Source organism: Lepisosteus oculatus, chromosome 7, assembly GCF_040954835.1.
Source record: "Lepisosteus oculatus isolate fLepOcu1 chromosome 7, fLepOcu1.hap2, whole genome shotgun sequence".
Taxonomy (NCBI): domain Eukaryota; kingdom Metazoa; phylum Chordata; class Actinopteri; order Semionotiformes; family Lepisosteidae; genus Lepisosteus; species Lepisosteus oculatus.
In genome coordinates, this window is record NC_090702.1 from 24,633,457 (window position 1) to 24,656,094 (window position 22,638).

Sequence of the window (22,638 nt, forward strand, 5' to 3'; positions counted from 1 at the left end):
ATCTCAGAAACTAAGCCAGGCTGTGTCTGGTCATTATTGAGATGTGTGACTTCAAAGGGAAATTAAGTTGTTAATGTACTGTAAGTGGTGTTGGTGGACCAATTACCCTCTAAAGGAGGTGCTGTCCTTCAGGTCAGATGTCAAACTGAAGTCCTCACTGCTTGGCCATACACAATCCAGTGGCAATGTTCATAACGTTAGGAGTGTAACATTGGTATCTAGTAAAATTCTTTTTTTTTTTTCAGTTAGGCCTTCCTGAATTTAATTCAGCAGCTGAGCTAATTTTCCCATGCTCCACACATAAGATAGTGTTCTTTAGTGTATATTTCCCATGCTTTCCTTTACTTACAGTAGGTGAAGGTTTATCTTATTCCCATCTGTCCATGTGACACTGTTGCACACTTATTGGGAAGTACATCGATATGCAGCATGAGCAAAACACTAAACATGTAACCAATGCAGACAAGGAGTTCATCAGAAGACAAAAGTGGTCTTGTCAGTCTTGAGAATTAAATTGAATGAGCATGCATTATACAGTATATGCTAAGAAAGTAACCTCAAAAACTGGCAAGAACTCACAGTGGCCACAGAAAAAACATTTCAAATAATTCCACGAAGGGTTGGGGACCTTAATGGGTCACTAACTTCAAGCAGTTATTCCCTCAAAGGGATATGAAACCATTAAAGCTCTGTATTTTTCTCAAAGAGAATGTTTCCCCATACCTATGGTCACTTGAAATCATTAGGTAGAGCACAAAGTATGTTTTGGTTTTAATATGATCAAATGTTTCTGTGGAATTACCAAAAAATAAAACAGACAATATATTGTACTTATCCTTTATATTAATCTCGTGATCACATGTACAAACTGATATAAAGCAAAAATGACAGTTTTGATTTGGGCTGTCCCAATGTGTTTGAAGGGCACTGTATTTAAATGAGTGATTCCTCAATTTGGAAATTATTTCACACTTTTGAAATGCTCCGTATGCACAACCACGTTCTAATCTTCCTTCGGTTGTCCATGCTAGTCTATTGATGAAAAGAGAATTGTTTGAACAGCATGATGAATTGAAGTATTTCTGACCTTGAAAGAGTGTAAATGAAGTGAAAAGCTACATTCAGCATACTTTCAGCATACACAATTACAGGGCAGTGGTGACAAACCAGAACGGGAAAGGTAATCAGTTACCAATCATTTTTTGTCAACGAGTGGTTTACAGGACCAGCCTGAACATTTCAACAGACATCCTGAGCTGCTTTTTAAGTGAAAAGGAAGTTCTAATTGTATGCATTTATTAAAAGCCAGAATCTGATTTATTTATGGACATAAAAGCAGGATTCAGCGATGCCAGTAGAAACATGTGTAAATGCCTGAATTATGACATTCCAAATGAGACCTGAGAAGTATACATCCACCGCCAATGCCCACAGGCTCTACATGTAAGCTCTGCTCTGCCCCTTCACAAATTCATCACAAACACTTTGCTCTCTTAAGAGTGTTCACGGAATCAATGCCTAGACATAGGTGACCTCCACTGAGCCAAAAGATCAGCTGTTCTTGTGAAGATGAAATCAAACAGGCAAATTCCGCAGATTCCTTCAGAGTGGAAAAGTTTTAAAAAAAGAGATGTTACTAATTAACATTGTTTTTTAAGCTACCTTGTTAGCGTGGTATTGAAAATGCATTTAATAGAGCTTTAGTTTGATATTACTGTATGTGTGTGTCACGGTTAATCACTACAGTACCTGTAACCCCATCCATTCTCTCCAGTTCATATTGAGCTAAGGCACCTCGTGTTTTACATTTTAAGCACTGTGCATGATGCCATTTTACTTCGATGAGGTTAGAATGTAAATGCCTTGTCTCCGCTCAGTATTCCTTTATTAACGTTTTTGGTGATCCTTTGCTTGTAACACCGAGTCCTGTAATAAATTACAATGAAAGCTGGCATGCTGAGAAATAGCTGTTGAGAACAACCTATGCCACAGGGCATGCTGTTAAGAGAGGTTGCATTAGGTTTAAAACATAATGTTCTTTTACAGTTTTATCCCAGTGCTATAAACCCTTACAGAGTGTTTTAATTTCTCTGTTTTATTGATGTAGTTCGCCAACATGTTTTATTGTTGGGAGTTTTCTTTTCTCACATACTGTAAATCAGGTTCACAGCAATTTTTAGTTAAAGGTGTCATTGCAGAGTGATCTTTATAAAAAATATGCAACACAAAAGGGGTTGTAAGGTGTATGAATATACTCAGAACGTCTAATATACTGAAGTGTTATCAGAAATGTTTTTATTATTATGGTATAATGCTTGAGAAGAAGTGTGTATTTAGTTTGGAACAACCACTTTGGAAAACGGTGTCTTATGTGACAGACCCCAGACAGTCAGGCTTGTCTCTGCTTCGGAGATTCTGTCCCTTTTACTTTTAGGATTTATTTCTCGAGAGATTCAGTAAACTGACAGCCTCCTTTAATGGACTCTCATTGAACCCCAGCACTTACGGTTCCCATGAGTGTACATGTATTGTAACGCGTACAATCAACAAATTGTGAGACTTCAGAGCCGAGGGAGTCAGCAGTGTGGAATGTTTTGGGAGTTCTGATGTGGGTTTAGGAGTGTGAATGCTTACAGGTATAATTGGAAAGAAACCCAAAGAGGGAGGAAAATGAGATGCAGCGAGAGATGTACAAGGACACACTTTTTATGTCAAAGTCTATGAAATTCCATTTTAAATTTAATGTTGGAATCCAGAGGCCTATCAGACTTTGCTGTGCTGTATGTATTTAAGATTGAGTGGAGGGTCCACAGGCCCAATCTTAACTCTTACTTTTTATGAAGTTGACATTGGGAGACCATTTTAAATAGGAAGCAAATAATACAATATCTCCATTAAATTTCGGCCTGCTACAGTATGTTGCTATATATAAATTGCAAACTTCTTGTCACATATTCATATTACATCCATTGTACTATGTTATACTGTATACTGGTGTGAGTGTGTGTGTTTGTGTGTGCCCTGCGATGGACTAGTGTCAATACCAGGGTGTATCCTGCCTTGCACCTGTAGCTTGCCAGCTTAGGCTCCGGCATCCCCTCTGACCCTGTGCTGGATAAAGTGGTAGAGAAAATGCCTAGATGGAAGAGTGTGATGCCTTTTCTTCTGTCGAATCTGTTGTATTCTTGTCTTTAACAATTGCTTTAAGGGAACTGATATTAAAGATTCCATCTGCTGTAAGATTTTGATTTACTTCTAATGAGTGAAGTGTCTGTGAGCACAGAAGGAAGGTATCTGGTACAAAATCGAACCCAGTTGTGCCACACTTTAATAGCTGGAGGTGATTAGAGACATTTTCTCCTAATTGCGAGGATTCACAATGTAGATGTACTCACTGTGTTTTTTTTTTTCTATTACAGCCACAGCAAGTGGTCCAGAAGAAACCGGCTCAGGTATGTTTTTGACAGAGTTAACTCCCACCCTGCTCTCCAGTACCTCTGTACCACTCCACACAATTATCTTTATAACAAGTTATTTTTCATCTGGGGCTTCTTGTTACTGTATAAGTCATCTGCAAAATGACAGATCCAGTGTTTTTCTGGAAAGTTGAGTCAGAAAAGACTGCTGCTTTGTTAGCATCTGAGAAAAGGAAAGGCAAAGAAAGAAGAATAGGGAATGAAGGGTACTGTTGCGAAAGATGATGTTTCTCAGTGCAAGGCGAAGGAGAAATGAAAACACTTTTTACAAGCAGAACGTGTGGGTCAAAGGGACTCTTTGGGGGGTTCGAGTGACAGTATGTGAGGCAATGATTAGATTAGTTCTGGCTTTCCTTGTTTTGAAAACCATCAGCAGTATGAACAGGACCTTATACAGTTTGTCTGGAATGGTGTGAGGAAATTATGACACATTGTATAAATGTGAGAACTGCATAGCGGTGTATTGAGGATGATGAAAATTTCTGTATTCTGAGAAATCTTTGCCTTTTCTACCCTTCAATATACCTGTACAAATGGCTGAACCATGTAGGAGTCCAACTTAATTTTGAAACCTATCGACAAAAGTACTCACACCACACTTCTCTTCTTTTAATTTCCTTGGAGTTTTTCTCCGTTTCTCCAGTCCGTTCATCTTCCAAGCCAGTCCGCAGTCCATTCTCTCAATCCTTATTCAATCTGAGTTCCAAAATCCGTGAAGTACCACAAATCCGCGTCATATCCAAATCACCAACCATAAATCGTAATCCTTTATCTCTTCTGTTAATCCGTTATTCTTCAATCTGCACAGACACTAACTTGATTCCTCGTATCTCCTCCAAAATGGATTCACCTACTGGCTTCCATGCTGGTTCACTGTTTCCGGGGCATATATATTTTGTTTCCTGACAGGACTCACCTGTGTCTCATTGTTTTTCGGAATAAGCCCTTTCCATCTGTGGGTCTTGGCGGCCATCTTGCTCAGGTCTAAGTTGAGTATATTGAGCAGATTGTTCCTGAAATACCTGTCCTGGATGACCCTTCCCCTGGTCATCTTACATCTTTTTAAAGGTTGCATTAATATAGTTTTAGGTTGAGAATGTATTTTGTAAACACCTATTCCTTTGATAAAAATACAATATTTGAATAATCTTTTCATTGGATATCTGGTGTAGTATTTCCAGGTTGCTGACTCTCTGGTCCTACGTTAACTCTCCAAAAAAGAAAGTGACAGTTACATTCTTTTAATGGCAAGTAAAACCACCTGTCGGTTTTACAATAGCCCAAGAACATTAGTACAGACGCTGTAAAACTAACAGTAATAATAGGGGTATCAAAGGCAGCAGTCACACTGTAATTCGTGGCTGAACATTGAACCAGATGGGGGCTGTAAATCCGACAACCTGAGAACTTTTCTTTAATTTTTCGGAAGCAAAGTTTTGTGATTTAAAAATATCTTTACACCAGCAATTGAGTAGCAACACACGTACTGCCTTATTGAAGTGTTTCTCTTGTTTAAATCTCTGCTTGCTTTTTTCAGATCACATCTTAATGAAATACAGAGTCTGAGATCTCAGTTCTGTCATTTCTTTAGTTGTACAGTAATGATCTTTCACTTTTGTTTGCATAGTTAATTGCCATTTTGTTTCTTCAGTCATGTTGTTTGAATTTTATTCTAAAAATATCTTTTTTTTACACACCAGAAACAGAACAAAAAAGAAGTGCAGATAGCTTCCCAACATTAGATAATAAAAAGATTAGTGATTACTATTCAGACCAATATATATATATTTCACTTGTTTTAAATCACATCCTTAAGTATATTATATTTTATGGGTATCTGGAATACAACCAAACAAACAGTTTATGAAAATGAGAAAACTTCCCAAGAAGAAGTCCTTCCTCACAGATTTGTTAGTCCCAATAGTGCTAAGAACCTAAGAATGCTTCCAAAGAGTGGGGGCCATTTAGCTTGTTTGCTTTTTAGTATCTATTATTTGGGTCATAGTGTCAGCTTTAACATCATGGCTCGATAGCTTGTTTCATAATTCCACAGCCCTTTTGTGCAAAGAAGTGTCTCTTATTCTCAGTTGTGAAAATGAAATGTGTAAGGTGGGCTCTGTATGTTTGTTTTTTAGAATGGTTTGAAATGGTTTTGAGTTGTGTGGTGCTCAGGGGTCTTCAGAGCTGGAACCCATAAAAATGTCACTACTTCCACGTTGAAAGGCTCTTTTATCTTACTTTCTTCAGACCTTTTTTTTTCAGTGGATAAGCGTGCTTGACCTGGAAGCTGCAACCTGGCCTTCCCACATAGCTGAGCCCTAATGAGGGGTAGGCTGCAGCTAGTTACTATTTCAGTCCTTCTCATTTACTTCAAAGGGAATGAAAGCATGTGGGACCAGGGTATAAACAAGTAGAATTACGCTACTGAAGGAGGCTGTTGTTATGGCTATTACTTATCATTTTTCATGATGATGTAAATTAATAATAGATCATGTAGTCAATATAGAAGCCATTTTCTGCATACCTATATCTTCACTGGACCTCTTTGGAAGGCAACATAATTCCTTCTTCATGTAATAGCTTAAACAGCAAAAAATTGCTGGAGAGTGTTTGTCTTTTTTTTAAAGCATGGAAGATATCCCAGATATTTTTCATTGAGCAGATGTGCTAAAAGTGAAGAAAACTGAGTGGATAATATTGCTTTTTGTAGTGCGGGAGGAAAGGACCGCCAGACTGTTGGATCACAAGAGTGTCTTTTCAATTCGGTATGAGTGTGAATTATGTACAGCATGAATGATCCACTCAAGAACAAGGAGAAATGCATAAAACTAGGCAAATCTGTTGCAGTGTATACCTTTGTGCATTTAATCTTTGAAAGAGTTTTTTATTATAATCTCTTTCTTATACGTTACTGTTTATAAATACTACTACAAATTATATGAAACTAATTCCATGTACAGACTTTGCATTTTCTTTTAATGTGTACACTGTTTTTGAAGACTTCTTCCCCGGAATTGTTTGTTTCACTTAAAAGTAGTTTATTTTTTCAGGTCTATTTTTTAAATTAACATCTATATTATTATATAAATATAAAAATATTTTTTTGTAATTGTCAAATCTCCACCCAGTGTTTAAGTTTAATACATTTTCTACTCTTGATACAAATGACTAATGAAATACACTGAGACACATAATAGTTTGTCCCCCTGTGTATCATCAGGTAATCATTAAAAAAAATGTAACTTGTTTATATAGTGTACACCACACTACTAAAACCTGTTACAAAGTTTCCCTTTTTTTGTTTAAAAAAGCTTCTTTAAGTGAGCAGAAATATTTCTTTCTATCCAGTCATTCCATTAAATTCAGAATGATGAACCTGCTTTAAAACAGATTCTGATTTAGAGCACAAAATGTTTAGATATTGCAATAGTTATGAAGTATTAGGCTGTGGACAAGCAAGCCTCCAAATAGATAATTCATTTTTATTTGAGTAAACTTAAATACGCTTTTCTATGTTCAAGTGAAATAAAAATGTTTTTCTCAGTACGAGGTGAAGATGTTATGTACTCGCTGTCTCGTGTTTTCAGCAGCTGCTGTATGAGTTATTTACAATGGTGCAGTCATTTGTTTGCACCAGTTGCAGCATAGTCAAGTGAGATCCGCTGAAATTCGAGTGTCCATGATTGGCAGTGATACAGAATTCCTTTGTTAAATAGTCTCAAACTAAATAAAAGATCTGCATCACATTATTTTTGTACAAAGCAATAGACATTACATTACCTCACGGATTCTAAATGTCTTATTTACCTAATGTAGAATACCATAAAGAGAAAGTCTTTTATACTTAATAACATATAAAAGGGGTTTCTGTGATGAACCTTCATCTTTCCATGAAATGCATTCAGTGCAGTGTCTTACTAAAGAGGATGGCTGCACTCACAGCCCTACTGTCGGAACTCAGGCCTGCTCTCTGCACACTAGACCTGAAATGTTAGCCCCCTGCTGTAAATATCTGCGACCCTGGGTTAAGTAGAGACCACGGTTCTTGTCATCCTTGTTTTTCCAAATAACCAAAAGCAGACTTAACAGCAGTGCTGTGAAGTCTCATGGCTTGATGCAGCTTCATTAATATTTTTAACCTGTCCTCAATGCATTCTGAAGCATGTGTGTTTCCTGGATTTATACTCTCCCTTTTCTCTCTAAAAAAAAAAAGTAACTTTTTTTTTTCTTTTTTAAGATGATGGAAAACCTTTTGAACAGAGGATTGCAGAGTGGAGCCCTGTATGATTAAAGCATTTTTTCTTCCATTCTGCTCTTGTACAGCAATGTCACACATGGTAGCATTTAGCAGCTCCTTCACAGCTGAAGTGTCTGAAACAGTAATGAATGGAAGTTTGGTCATATAATGCAGACAAGCTTTAATGCAGCCTTTACTGAATGGCACACTGCAGTAGCCTGGGAAAGGAAGAGAGTTATAAATTGTGTCAGCTAGCCGCCCAGACAAAATGAATCCATGTGGAAAATCAAATCTATTTCGCTATAAAAACTGGGGAAAGCTGTTTTTGGAACACTTCACAGCAGCTACTAGAAAAGAGGAACCTTAAAGTAAATACCTTTTAAGTGAGATTAAAAGCTATATTTGTAATGGTTCTAATGGTGAAATCTCAGCAGTTCCATTTTCAGTGTATTATGTATGCAGGAGACATGCAACTGAAGTGGGAATAGAAAAATGCCGTAGGTGGCCTTTTTAAGAAGTCAATAAACTGCTTATCTGTTGCTGTTTAGAAAAGTGTTTATTGGTTTTCCCTATTCCAGACTAAATCAATCAATAAAGATCATATTGTATATAGATTTTGAATAACAAATCAGTTACTATGACTTTTATCCTCCTTCCACACACTGGAGCTGGAAGTATTGTGCATATGTTACATTGAAAAACTACTACTGTTTTTTTCCTTCTGGGACTTCACTTTATTCTTCTTTAGCCATGTAAATGCTAAACGTTCGGATGCCAGCTGAGAATAGACGTAACAAATGAAAAATAAATTAACTTCAGGGAGCTTAACAACCACGTTGTTAAAGCAGGTTTGACACATAATCTAAACCAGGGGTTCCCAACAATGGTCCTGGGGACCACCACACCTGCTGGGTTTTGTTCCAGCCAAGCTCTTTACTTAATTGAATCCTTAATTGAACTAACAAGTTGCCTGACTGGAACATTTCTGGGTTTATTTTTTCTAGCCAGACTTCGGCGGTCTTAAGTTACTTGTGAAATGCATTAGCTAAAAGGCAACCTCCCACATGTTCAGGAACAGAAAACACCTGAAGAGTTCGAAAGAAGCCTGTTGTTTGGTGTGATAAATTAATTGTGAAATGGAGGGCTAAGCTGAAACAAAAATCAGAGCCGTGTGGGTCCCTAGAACCAGGGTTGGGCACCCCCTATGTAAACCATTAACTATTAGAAGTGGAAGAGCGGTTGTGAAAAATACTTACTCTTTGAATACAGAAAATAGACATTTTAAGGACCACTTTAAGATGTTCTCTTTCTATTAAACCATAATCCTAGAGGTGTTGCCACAACTGTTTCTCCGAATACATGAGTACAAATGAGACTTGAACTCACTTTAAATACTTTGTAATGTAATTATTCTAACTAGAGCAATATACCCATAGGTTTTATTACTGTGACGTATTTACAAATTATGTGCTTTATTACATGAATCATTTTGATATATAAGAAGTTGAAAATACCCAACTGTAGTGATTTTTAACATAAAAAATGATCAGCAAAACACACAATACGTGCCTGTGTGGCGGGACAAGAAGGACTTGTTTCATATGTACTGTACCTTTGCAGCTCTAAATTTATCTAGCTTTGAGGATCTGAAATGCCGCAAAATTATTATTAAAAATAGGGTGTATTAATTTTTCACGTCTGTACCAAAACTTTATTTTCATTTGCCAGCGTCATGAAAGAAACATTTTTACTCAGTGTTTTCAAGGAGTGACTCAAGATGTCTGTCATTTTCTTAAATGATCCCTGTTTCAGTGGGGAATGAAGTAAAGGATTATAGTTGCATCAGTATGGAAATGCCTTTCCAGTGCTCTGGGTCTCTTTAATGTGCATGTGTGTGCGTTTAGGTAGGAGGTGGGAGTTCTAAAATAGCCATGATGTAATAAAAGGAAGCAATGTTAACAGTCAGGGGAGAGGGGAGGTGGGGCTGTTATTGTTTGAAAGTGAAGAAAAATCCAAATCCCAACTCTTGCTCTGATTTTTTGTAGGAAGAAGAGGCTGAAGAATCTCCCGAGGACGATTAAGTAACCACAGCATTTTACCTCTACCTCATTCAGCTGTCAGGTCTTTCAAGGGAAAAGACACTACCTTGACCACTTATTTTCTATTTCTACGGTCTTTCTACTTTTTTTTTTTTTGTTTGTCTGGGAAAATCACACACAAACAACCTCAAAGCAAATGTAAGAAAGAGTGTCTGTAGCACAGGGAAACAGGTTGAAAAATACAGCCGATCAGTACTGTGTCTTTTTCTTAACCTGCTAATAGACTTTATTGGACTACTATGTGGAAGGCAAACGAGCAACTTAAACATAGAGTCTGGCTTAGTCATTCAGAAACTTGAAACATGTGGTCAAGCTCCCGAATTGCCAGTAGAGGAACCTTAAACAGCCTGAGAAACCCACTGCCTATAAATCCCCTGCTGTAGACCACCAAAGACATGGGAAAGAGACAACCCCCTTCTGTTTTAGATGATCATTTTATTATTATTATTTAAACAAGTCATTTTAATTTCCTCTGAGTTTAGAATTAACTTAGAACTGACCAATCACTTTTGACAAATCTAGACTCAAACAACACTTTATGTATATTCCATAAGAAAAAAGATGAGCATGCACCACAATATCCAGTATATATTTAGATACGTATTACGATGCATGAATTTGTATGCCTTTTACTTCAGTCATTATGTATTTTTACTATAGCGTTTTGTGCTCAAAGCTTTGATTCCGAAAGTGAAATACATGTGAACATTGGTTAATGCTTAGAAAACTTGCCCAGTCTGAATATACGTTCACAGGACTTATTTTAGAAAGTGTCATCGGCAATCAGATATTTCAGTAGGCAAATATCTCTCCATGACAGTGCAGGCTACTCATCCTAGCGCCACCGAAGGTGAAAAAAAACACTAATTCAAATTTTAACAGAAGAGGGCAATTTTATTTTCATAAACTTGAAAACAAAAAGTATATTTTTATGTGTAAATGAGAGTGTACTATTGCAACGTTCATGAAGTGCTTTAAATGAAAATAGGTAATTATTACAGTGTAATGCAAGTTGTTTTTGTTCTTATGGAGCTACAAAAGAGAATCAGGAATTTTGTTTCAGAAGGGGCTTATACATGGAGTTACAGATACTGATTTATGTGCTCAGAGAGGTACCAGTCACAGTTAGCCTTGTTGTCAACACTATATCTATGTGCTGTGTAGCTCATCAACAGAACGTGTCATGTCTATTTACAAACCCCCTCTGCACCTGAATATTGGATCTGAAATTTGTCCTTGAGTTTATCATCATTCATTATGCTTTTGTCACAGAAGAATAGAAACATAAACAGTAGCAGCTACAAGACATTGCTATTGTTATTTTCCTAATAGTTAACAAAGATGGAAAGATATTTTGATTTTCGTATGATTTAAATTGACTGCTACTCTGTGACACAAAATTACTAGACTAAAACAATTAGCCTCCATATGAAGTCTTAGCTCTCTGTTAGATGCACTGTGCTCTCAGTACAATAATTTGTATGTAACTCTGAGGTTCTTTGAAAACGTCAAACACTATTCCCCATTGTTTTTTTCCTTGTTCCCACTGTAAGGCAGAAAGTGGGAATTGCTCTTTTTCACAGAAAGAAAAGAAAATACAGGATTTAGAGGTGGAACCATTGTCAAGAGACTTAGGCAGGGCTGAGGAAAAAACATCTTAGATGTCATGAGAGATATTTTCCAAATTGAGGGGAACAGGACGGGCATCTCAAAAACTTTAGGTAAAGATGAACACTGCCAGCAGAATAATCCTGATAATTAATGTTTAATTACAAGGCTCTTGCTTCAGATTTCCAATTACTTCATTCAAAGGGAATCACATGTTGTCAGCACTATCTCATGCAAACAAAGCACATTTTACCTCAAGACACACTTTATTCCTGAATTCAGTGATTACATGGAATAGGAAGATTTTTTACCATAAGTTTTCTCTGACCATTCTTCCAGAATGCAATATGTATAATTTCTCCTTCACACCAGCACTTTTCAGCAGTTGATGCAATATTACTCCACTATTCCAGACTACCTCTGATTTCTTCAACAAGTAATACAGCCTGATGAATACATGCTGCTATACACAAGACAATGTAGGAAATAATTATGGGCAGGTAATCACTGAGATCTGGGTCCTTTATTTCTCTATGTAATTCAGATGCAGCTAAGGGAAAAAGTACTGTTTTTTTAACTTTTTTACATTAGCACTACTTTATATCTAACTGACCTAACAAGACACTTACCTTCCATTCTGCGCAAATTATGACTTCTTTTGACATGTTTTTTAACTTGAATATATTTTTGTACTGATTTACACAATAGTATCTAAGGATCATGTGCTTGTGTGACACTACATGAAATAATTTTAGCTGTAATGTCTTTGTTGTTTTTTTATGTTTTTTTTGTTTTCTGAAAATATTACTGTCCACATTTGTACCTCAAATGAACTGTTGAAATGAAAATGGACTAATAATCAATTGACAAAGACCTACCTCCAGTCTCAAAAAGGAATGCATTTTTTTTGTTACTTTCAGCATTAGTTTGGACACCTTTTAGGACTGCAACCGATCCCTAATCAAGGTATTTTTGTAACAGAAAACAAGTACATTTCACTTGTGGGGAAAAAAATAAACCTTCAAAGAAACTTGAAGCTTTGCAGGTTGGGAAAAGATAGGCTTGGCTTTTGTATATTGCTTTCATAAATATGTTTTAAATTGGTAGAGATTGAGATATACTTGATTAGCGGTTTTCGTGTACCTTACACAAATGTGATTTTCTTTTGTAATATGGTTAAACCAGATGTATTTTAAATGCTTCTTATGTAGAATTTGATTCCACTTTCTGCTTGTCAACTTTTTTATTGTTAACATTGTTTTATTATAACTGGGCCAGGTAGTACTGGGTAGTACCTCAGGTTGAGCTTTTAACAGCTGGGCCTCAGTCCTGAGCCAGCTTACCACCAAAGCCTACTGGCTTCTTTATTGAGGTATCAGGTAAAATCAAACGTAAAAGAAAACAACTTGTGATGCCTCCCATACATGTTGTGGTGCACATAACTGAATTTAATACCATCGAGGTAAAGATGTTCTGATTTCGGAGCTCCAACCATTCTGGATTTTACTTCATGTATACTTGAGTTTAAGAAAAGCCTATAAGCTTTCGTTACCTCATTGTTGGTTGAATGCATGTCCAAGGAAGCCACTGTTTGATGTTTGTTCAGGCTTTTAGCTCTGGGAGTCTTAATGAAGTTCCAATATCATGTTATAGTACAATCGAATACACATTACTACCTCTAAAAAGGGCCTACTGTTACCTCATTTTCAAACAGAATAATCTTCTTAAATGCATGTGGCCAAGAGAACAGGGAGAACACCATAAAATTTTATATATATATAGTTTATTTTTCTGGGGGATGAATTTTATAAGACTGTTCTTCCCTGCCTTTAGGTCACTGTTAGGTAAGTCTGGACATTTTAACTTTAAAAAAACGTTATGCAATATACTGTAGTTGCATTAGCAGGAGAAAAGTTGGAAGTGCTTCATTGCTGTTTTTTTTTCTTTAAAACAATCTTTCTTTTGCCTCTATACCCGTTTGATTGTTTTCTAACTTTATGGCTTTCACTGTTCACATAGAGTTGCTGTCTTTGATTACGCTTTGAATCGCTTGCTTGTTAAAATAATCTTTTAATGGATTATCACAGACTTGTTCAGCACAATAAACTTAATACCCTCTGTGCTCCCTGTGGTGTGTGACTCCTATTTTTTTTCCCTTGCAGTCAGGTTGGGAATACAGGCAGTGTATGAAAAACATTAACCTCTCTTGTGTGCGAACTGCCTCACATCCAGACATTGAGGTACCTCCTAGGATAATCAAGCAGAAGACATAACCTTTGTTGATCAGTGGCGATTAAAAAAAAAATCATCTGTAACCAACCATATGCTTCATAGCTGCTCTTAATGTCTGGCTGCTTTTGATTAGGGATTATTAATGTACATTTTTCTTACCTAATCAAAAAACATTGCATATACACTCTTGAAGGGGTACTTTAGCAGTGTTTTGTCTCTTACTGAGGTTCTTTGCCTGTGATTATCAAGTCACTCCTGTGTGATTTTAAATCACAATGAATCACATTGTTTTCTAAAGGGTCTATCTTCTGTAATAGAATTATATTTTAAATGGGAGTAATCCTAGGTTATCATTTCATATCCTAAGATATCATTTCATTTCGAGGCATTCCGATGTTACAGTTCTACATTGCGCTTCAGAAGCATAGTGGATAACTGAACTCATAATACTGTAAGTCCCTGCTGCAGACACTGTTGTTGAACCTTGGTTACAGAGGTTTGACTAGCTGTGGCAGCATGTGTAGGAAAAAAAAGGAAAAGGAAAAAAAACACAACATTGGAGCCTTCTTCAGTGGAGAGCAGAAAGAGAAACCGGTATTTGTTTCCCTCTCTCCCTCACACCTGAAGAAAACTCCACAGCTGAAGCAGTGTCTCTTTTCCTTTCAGCACGGAATAAGTCTTTACCTGTTCCATAACACCCATAAGCTGGGAGACCATCGTAATGTGATTTAGTTGCTTGTGTTTTTTCTCTCATCGGTTGTGATGTCCATTGCCTTTTCCCCTGAGGTAGGTGTTTTCAGAGCTATCCATGGAGGTGCACTGTCTTCTAGCTTTACTCTTAGTTCTTACTTCTATATTACCTGTGACCTACTGTACCTTGTGCACATTTATTGAAAGATTAGTATAACTGGTTGGGAAAAGACTTCTCCCTTGCTGTTTGACTGCATTACTAGAAAAAAAAAACGGAGCTGCACTCTAAACTCCTAAGGTATTAGTACAGTTATCAGTATCTTTAAAATCTGTAACTTTTGTCTCTTTATAACTCTTTTATAGGCAGGATATAAATTATATTTCAAAATGTATGTTATGTGATGAATGTGCACAAATTAAACAGACATTTACAAGGAGTTTTGTGAGCAAAGGTGAAACAGGCAACAAGATATAAAACACCTGTAGCTCAAGAAGAAGCCAAAATTCAGAACGTTAGCATGCAAAACACCTGCAGGATTTCTGCTCTTGCAAGACATTTGAAATAGTTTTGAGTGTTTTTTTTTGCAGATTTGTGTTTTGTGTGGGAGACTACTATTTGATACAGTGTACAGTTTAGTTGCAAATCATTTAATGATTTCTAGATTGCTAAAATAAATCAGTAGGCTAACAGAGGCTTTGATGTTAATTAGGGAATGGGGAGTGCTGAGTTTTATCTTTTTTTGGGGTGCTTAATGAGTAAAGTATCAAATCTAGCAAACTGACATTTTCTAAGTAAGGGTTTATGAAATATTATTTATTTTTCTAATATAACTTTTTTTTGTGCGTTGATACTGAAAGTCTTGGCAACAGTACAATCCAAATGAGCTCATTATTGAGGTCATGGGAGCTGAATCTAGTGATTTGAGAAACTGCAAAGAATAACAACATGATAATTAGTTTTTAGCTATTATTTTAATGAGATGGAAGAATCCTACATTTTGATACTAATAATTGATGTTCTCTTCATGGGATAAACACATTGAAAGTGGCTTCTGTTAATTAAAAACAGTATGTACAAATCTCAGAAACAATACGTACATACTAGTATGTAGCACAGTGGTAATAAAGCAGTGGGCAGTGGTAAAAATCTCTAAACGTTTTTCTGAATTTGGTATTTATTAATGCTACTGCCTTAAGCACACAAGCCTAATATTGCTGAAAGAATTATTGACTTTAAAATGCATACATTAAATACTGTGATTTGCTATTAAAGCAAACCTCTTTGCTGTCATGTCAACACTAGCAGCACACGTATGTTATTAGAATTAGGTCTATCTACATGTTGTATATCAACTATACTGTATAACTTTATCCATTCAATATTAAGGGAAGTCATTTAATTTACTGTAATATGCAGGTGATGTTTCATGTTTTTGTTGTGAACAAATGGTAAAAAAAAGCTAATTTGTACAAGATATCAGATCGAAAGAGTAAAAAAATATGTTGCCAAAATACCTTTTAAGTCTGTTCTTGCCTTGGTTTGTTTAATTTTCACGTGCCCTGGCTTGCCTATATTAAAAAGAACTTCTGCACATAGAGAATAACACATGATAAAACAGAGACAATGTTAAGAAAACATATTTCATGACGGGCTTATCAGAAACCGCGTGAAATCAGAGAATACGTTGGACTGTTTGTAGCTCAGGTTGATGAATTCCATAAATATTGTTGCTCCATTATGAAGACCTGCAGTACTACAATGTTAAAAGTCTGCCTTGGGATCTCAACCATTTAAACAGTCCAAAACAACTCCTTTGTTTCCTCCTGCACCTGCAAAACCAAGATACCCCCAACCAAGACAGCCTACATTGCACATCACGTTTGTTTAAGGAAATTAAGTACACTTCTTAATTTTAATAGTTGCCTCCAATAGTTGCGCTTATACTGGGGAATTAGTTTGTGGTACTGCTGTTCAATATTGAGATGTGACCAAAATGTAGTTTTTGTCTCCTTTTTTGCTTATTGTCCATTGTTTAACTAAAATCACTGCAGTAAGCAGATGAATAGGTATCATGGCATGACATCTTTGTGCTATCCCTTATAGTGAACGCCTTACTAATTTACTAACTATTGTATGAGGTAATTCTGAGTGCTTAACAGAAAATGAAGTGCTAAACACCTGGTTCTAATTACCCTGCTAATAATGGTAAGTAAATTAAGGGTCTTGAAAGACATTGAAAGGTAGATATAAGCCACTTTAGATTTTTAAGAAAAGAATATTCTCCATGTCCAGTGCATTCATGGCAGCATGGTAATAATATGTAATTCTCATATTTACTGTGTATTGCAGGTTCACCAGCTTTTTTTCTGTTCTGTTGTATATAGGGTTATTATGCCACCCATCTGGCTATGCCTCTAGACTAGACAGAGCTATGCCCTTGCCTATTTAAAGGACTTTGTCTCCAGCAGTGTCACAGGAGCCTCCTCTACAGGGCGCTCCTACCTTTCTTGTATTGATTTTAGTTTTGTACTGTCAGATGTGTTTCCTCCCTTTTTTGTTATATAAGCCCGGCGTCTCTGTAGTTCTTGGCTCAGCCTGAAGGCCCGCCTACCTCCGGGCTCTGGAGTAGCCCAAGGGCATAGACCTTATCCCTAGACGTTCCAACCTCTGAGTCCAGGGCTAGGCCAGGGATTACGCCTAGTCCCGTCATGTTTTTACTTTTCATGCTCCTGATCACGGTTCCCCATTCCTTGGTTTTTAAACTGTCTTAATCTTGGAAGGATCTACCGGCTTTTGGATTTCGGACTGCACCCTGACTCTCCATTTTGGACTTTCTTGGATTTGGTTGCCTGCGCTCGTTCCCCCACATGCACTGGAGCACTTCATTCACCGTCCCCCCTGTCTACCCAAACTAACCCTGCTGTTTATGTCACAATGCGTAGTTGAGGACCCTGTGCAGATCGTATAATCCGGACGTGACTGGAAAAAGACTTTTAGGGAAACACAGCAGGAGCAGGACGGGAAGACAGACAGGAGGGCATGACTATGGTGATCCGGTGCTCGGGGGGCGTGGCGCAGGCGAACGAGTCCAAAACAGTCCAAATAGGGAAACCAGAGCACAGTCCATTACTGAAAACCAGGAGGTCCATCCAAGACGAAGACGAGAATAAAAACAAGGAACAGAGACATGGAACCAGGAACAAGGAAGTTAAAAATAGACTGGCAAAGCCAGGCACTTGGAGCCCTGGATTCAGCTGGTCAGGACACCGTTCGGCAGCCTATGCCCTCAAGCCGTGGACGTGGGGCGACTTGATGCTAGGCGGGCCTCCAGAAGTCCGTCTTCCAGTGCAGAGAGCAAGGCATAGCGGGATTGCCCACCTTAAATAAAGACAGACAAAACAGGGGGATGGTGCATGAAATCAACTAAAATACGAAAGGGCTGGAGTGCCCTTAAGAGGAGGAATTACGATCGTGAAAGGTTCTTCCCCTGATGTCCTACTCCAGACTCTTCTGGATTATATCGTCACGCATAGAGTCTTTATTACACACTTCACAGGAGTCTGGCCCAGCTCCCGTGACAAGCAGGCTGCAGAGGAAAAGGATCACTGACGATCAAGGTGAGAAAGTCTGTGAAAGTCCGAACAAGCCAGAACCCAGATGTCCACATCTGAGCGAAAGAACCTGGCTTATGACCAAGGCTGTGCCTGGAGTTCTCAGTGCTAATATCATGCAGTCAAACGAGTGAACTTAGGGTGTGTCTCAGAGGTTTCCAAAACTTTTAGCTTGTGCATATTTATTAAATTACCTGCAAAATTGTGTCGAAAAATGTTTTGTTTCTGATATCAATGTTCTTTGATATAGGCAAGGAGCCCTCTGAAAGAAAACAAGAATATGGCTTTCAATGAGGACATGCTCATTTAGTCCACTTATTTGAATTTCACCTCAGTGAACAGTAGAAGTATCAAGCCAGGTAGGGGCTCATAGGATGGCCACCAGTCATTATTACTGCTGCTGCACACGTGGGCAAATACAGTAAGCTGCAGTTTAAAAATAGGCAATAGATACTATTGAAAAGAAAAAGAGTTGTGTCTTTAAAAAAGTATTCACCCCCTTTCAACAACGTCCCGTTGTATTGTACAGATTCCATGTTTAAAGAGTTCCATTTTCTAAAATGAAATTATTTTTTTGGTAAAAGGAATCAAATGTCAGGAAACAGTGTATGGAAAAGTAAAAAAACAAAATAGGATGACTCCTTAAGTGTTCTCCCCTTTGCTATAGCGATCCTATATTAGTTCAGGTGCTTGGAATGACTATGATGAGTCACATAATTAGTGTTACTAATTGTGTGAGTTATCACAGGGGCCCTTCAACAATTAGATGAAGGGCCCCTGTGTGTGTGTACAATAGTAATGGTCCATGTGATTTCACAAAGTGTTGAACATGCAATTAAGATTGCCTCTTAACTTATTTCTTTTTAATTTGGCTAATGGATGCAAGGTTGGGACGAACGCTGGCGCAGTGGTTAGTATTGCTGTCTTGCTCTGGTGGGGCTCCAGGTTCAATCCTGGACCCGTGGTGCTGTCTGTGTGGAGTTTGTATGTTTTCCCTGTGTTCATGTGGGTTTCCTCTGGGTGCTCCAGTTTCCTCACACAATCCAAAGACATGCTAGTAGAGTAATTGGCTGTTGGGAAGGTTGGCCATGGTGTGCTTGTGTCTGTGTGTGCCTGATGATGGTGGATTGGCACCCTGTTCTGGGTGCCTTGAGATTGTTAATTACCGATTGCCATTACCATCTTACAACCATTACCAGATTTCGATTACCAGCTCTGCTGTGACCCTGACATGCATAAAACAGTTAGAAAAGGGGTAAATGTGTCCAAGGACCTTGGCCATCTGTTTCTTGAAGAACGCCTAATCATTTATTTGTTAGGATGAATGTCATTCACACAATGTTATTTTCTAATTCATAATTTTGCAGTGTGAAGATCATTTCTGTTTTTTTTTTTTTTGCAAATTCTAGGGCAGCAGCAACAGGAGCTTTGTAAGAAACCACAATACCACACAGTTGAATGACTCCTCCAGGGGCGATTCCTGGGGAGGACAATAGCAATCTCTAGTCATGGGCTGTACTGCAGTGTGACAGGTCTCAAAACTCCACAGGTAGCTAACAGTAAACTTTTTTTCCTACGACATGATGGGATTAAGAAAGAATGAAAGTAAGTTATGCATTAAAAATTGAACAGTTCATTTTTAATTGGATATGATTATAAGTACCAAGAGAAGCCACAATAACTTACATTCCACCTTTTCTTTATTTTTTTTCCTCTTTCTGTTCCTGGTATATTGATTAACATGCCACCCCAGAAGGGAAAAGTGACCCACCTCAATGCTTCTGACCTCTCACCCTGTCCAAATCTCTGTGTAGGGGTTGGGCCTCATCAAAGCAATCACAGTCTCCACAGCATGACAGCTGGTCACTTGTCATGCCGGCTTCTTTCAAACTCTGTCCTTAGTACTAGCACACATCATAAAGCTATGCACTAATTCTTCACGATTGACCAAAACAGCCGGGGGTAAAGCCTGCATGGAAAATGAATACTTCCCTAGTTAAAGGTGGTCTCACTCTCTTTTCCAGGCACAGGCACTTCAAAGAGCACCACAAATAGTCAAATCCGGTACTCCCTTCAAATTTGGGAAAAAATAGCTGTTCTTCATACTCCTTTAGAAATAGACATTTTGTACTTAATGTAAAACATTAATAAATATTTCTATGGATGATCTACAAAAAATATTCAGGAAGAAAAAAAAATTGGTATGTCTTCTCTGGTCAAGAGGAAGTGTCAATTGTATGTTCATGGACTATAAAATGTTCAATCAGTTAAGCAGTTATGCAAGTTTCTTGACGATGACATTTTTAATCAAAAGCATTGCTTTAAAAATGCCACTAAACAGGTACACAATACATAATAATTAACAATATGCAACTTTCTATTGCTTAGGTGAGAAAACATAAAAGAGAGTCTAAAAGTACAGTACTTTGAAGACCTTTGAGAAAAGGAGACTGTGAACAATAGTTCTGAAGTAGAAGAATGAGGCTTTTACAATATGTTTTACATCTGGGTCAAACTGCAAGCCTGGAATTTCACCCCCAGGTTCATGTACAAAATAAATAAATGCAACAAAAACAGCCGCTTCATTGAACCCTTTTCAAGGTCGAAAAATCCTGTGGTTTTAGTTCCAAAAAGTATCTCATCATAAGATTTGTGACCTAAGAAACCTAGTCAATAATGGTCTTACCCGTACAGATTTGTGTAATACACCATGTCATGATCTAAAGAGGTCTTAGACAACATCAGAAAGAGAGTTTTAAGTGCTCATCAGTCTGGAATTCATTAGTCTACTGTAAGACAAATAGCTTACAAATGGAGAAATCTAACCATGGTGACTACAGTAGATGTAGACATTTTTCAAAATTATCCCACAGAGCAACAGAACAAATCATACAGGATGTCCAAAGGAAGCCCAAGAATGTAGTCATGGTAGGATAGCCAGGAGAAAACCTTTGCTCTCAAAAAAGAACATCGCTGCTGATCTTGTTTGCAAACGACCTTCTGGATGATTCTGTAGATTTTTGCAAGAATGTTCTCTGGATGCTTGAGTCTAAAATTGATCTTTTTGGCCACAACAAAAATGCCATGTTTGGCAAAAACCTACCACTAAATAACCTTATCCCCACTATCAAGCATGGTGGAGGGAGTGTCATAGTCTGGGACTGCTTTTCTGCCCATTGACCTAGATGACTTGCCTTCATTGATGTAAGTATGAATTCAGAGTCATACTAAAATGTTTTGGAAGACAACGTTGGGCCCCTCTGTCCATGAGTTGAGCCAAAAAAAGGGTTTTCCAGCAAGACAATGACTTTAGGCATTCCTAACAAATCTAACAAAGAATGGAATAAAAGGACGAAAGTTTGTGTTTTGGGCCAAGTCCTAGTCCAGGTCTCAACCCTCAGAAAATGTTGTGGCAAGACCTGAACTGGGCTGTTCATGCAAGACAGCCAACAAATCTGCAGCAGTTGAAGCAGTTTTGTAAGGAAAAGTGAGCTAAACATCCTCGAAGCCATGTGTGAGAAACTGATTAGTAACTGTAGGAAACGCTTGGTTACTGTCACAGCAGTTAATGGATGGGGCACCGCTAATCAGATTCAGATCATTGAGTTTCTGTTAAATAGCAGACACACTGCTAGGTACTGTAGGCTAGGTAGCAGTGAGTATGTTTCTACTCTGGATTCAAGCAAAGGACACTAGAAAGTCAATTTCACCCTGAAGGTAAAAGTGGTTAACTGCATTCCTTACACCATTTATACTGTTTCAGTTCCAAGTCCTATGTGGGAGAAGCATTGTTCTCCCCCCAGTGACTTTCTGGCAGCACCAGATTCATGGAGATGGACTGACCATCAAGAAGAAATGTTACTAGATTTGAGTGGTGTTAGTGGCACTGCATTACAATATGGCAAAATAGGATTCATGCATAAACCAGAATAGATGCCTTAACACAAGCTTGCATTGGAGGCCTCAGCATCAGTCTACTGTAACTTAACTCTTACTCTAATCCTAATGTTTGCTTGGACCCTAACTGTGTTCATGGCCTTAGCTCCAGCCCTAACCATATTTTCATGCCTAACCCTACTCTTACCTACAATTCAAGCTTTAGCTCCAGCCCTGGCCTTAATCTTACCAACAGTCCTGACCTTTGCTCCTGTTCAGGCCCTAACGCAGGAGAGCGGACCTGCAGCGCTGGAGGGTGGGGGGCAGATGTTTTCTGACTTTCTTTGCACCTGAGTTTTTAATGAGCTAATTGAACTTATTGACTTAAAATCAATCTTTATTTTATATAGAGCTCTCTATGAAAATAATGGCAACAAAACTTGCATTTCTCCCTACCAAAAAACAATCACTACTCCTTTAAAGAAATCAAATTGAATTTAAAAAGCAAAGGCCTATGTAAGCAGTAACTGACATATCTTAATTTGTTCATCTGTTTTGGTAATAACAGGATGCTCCACATCCTCTATATAAAGTCCAGGCTCTGAAACTATTTTGTGCAGTGTGTCCTAGTGTGTGTGTCCAAATCACTGATGAGACTTTTCCTGTATGTTTCATCGGAAAGGAAGTGAAGCCCACTGGGTAACTAGAAAGAAAGAGCACCAAATATTTCAATGTCTGGCTCACATGTCTTCATTTCCAAAAGGGCTGGGGCACTTATCCCTATTGTGTTTTCTAATGTTTCAAAAAA

General features: G+C 37.8%; 1 protein-coding gene across 3 annotated transcripts in view; it reads left to right on the forward strand.

Moving 5' to 3' along the window:
- hmga2 (high mobility group AT-hook 2) overlaps window positions 1-13,545 on the forward strand; it is a 71,221-nt gene extending 57,676 nt beyond the window's left edge. For 2 of the 3 annotated variants that reach the window (XR_011190075.1, XM_069192318.1), the window contains exons 4-5: window positions 3,420-3,452; window positions 9,759-13,545. Coding sequence is in view for 2 of the 3 variants with exons in the window: in XM_069192318.1 (XP_069048419.1) it covers window positions 3,420-3,452; window positions 9,759-9,794 (69 nt within the window). In the remaining variant the exon portion in view is untranslated. The remainder of the gene's footprint in view (window positions 1-3,419; window positions 3,453-9,758) is intronic. The other variant, XM_069192319.1, reaches the window with a different exon arrangement.
- The last annotated feature ends 9,093 nt before the right edge of the window (window positions 13,546-22,638 follow it).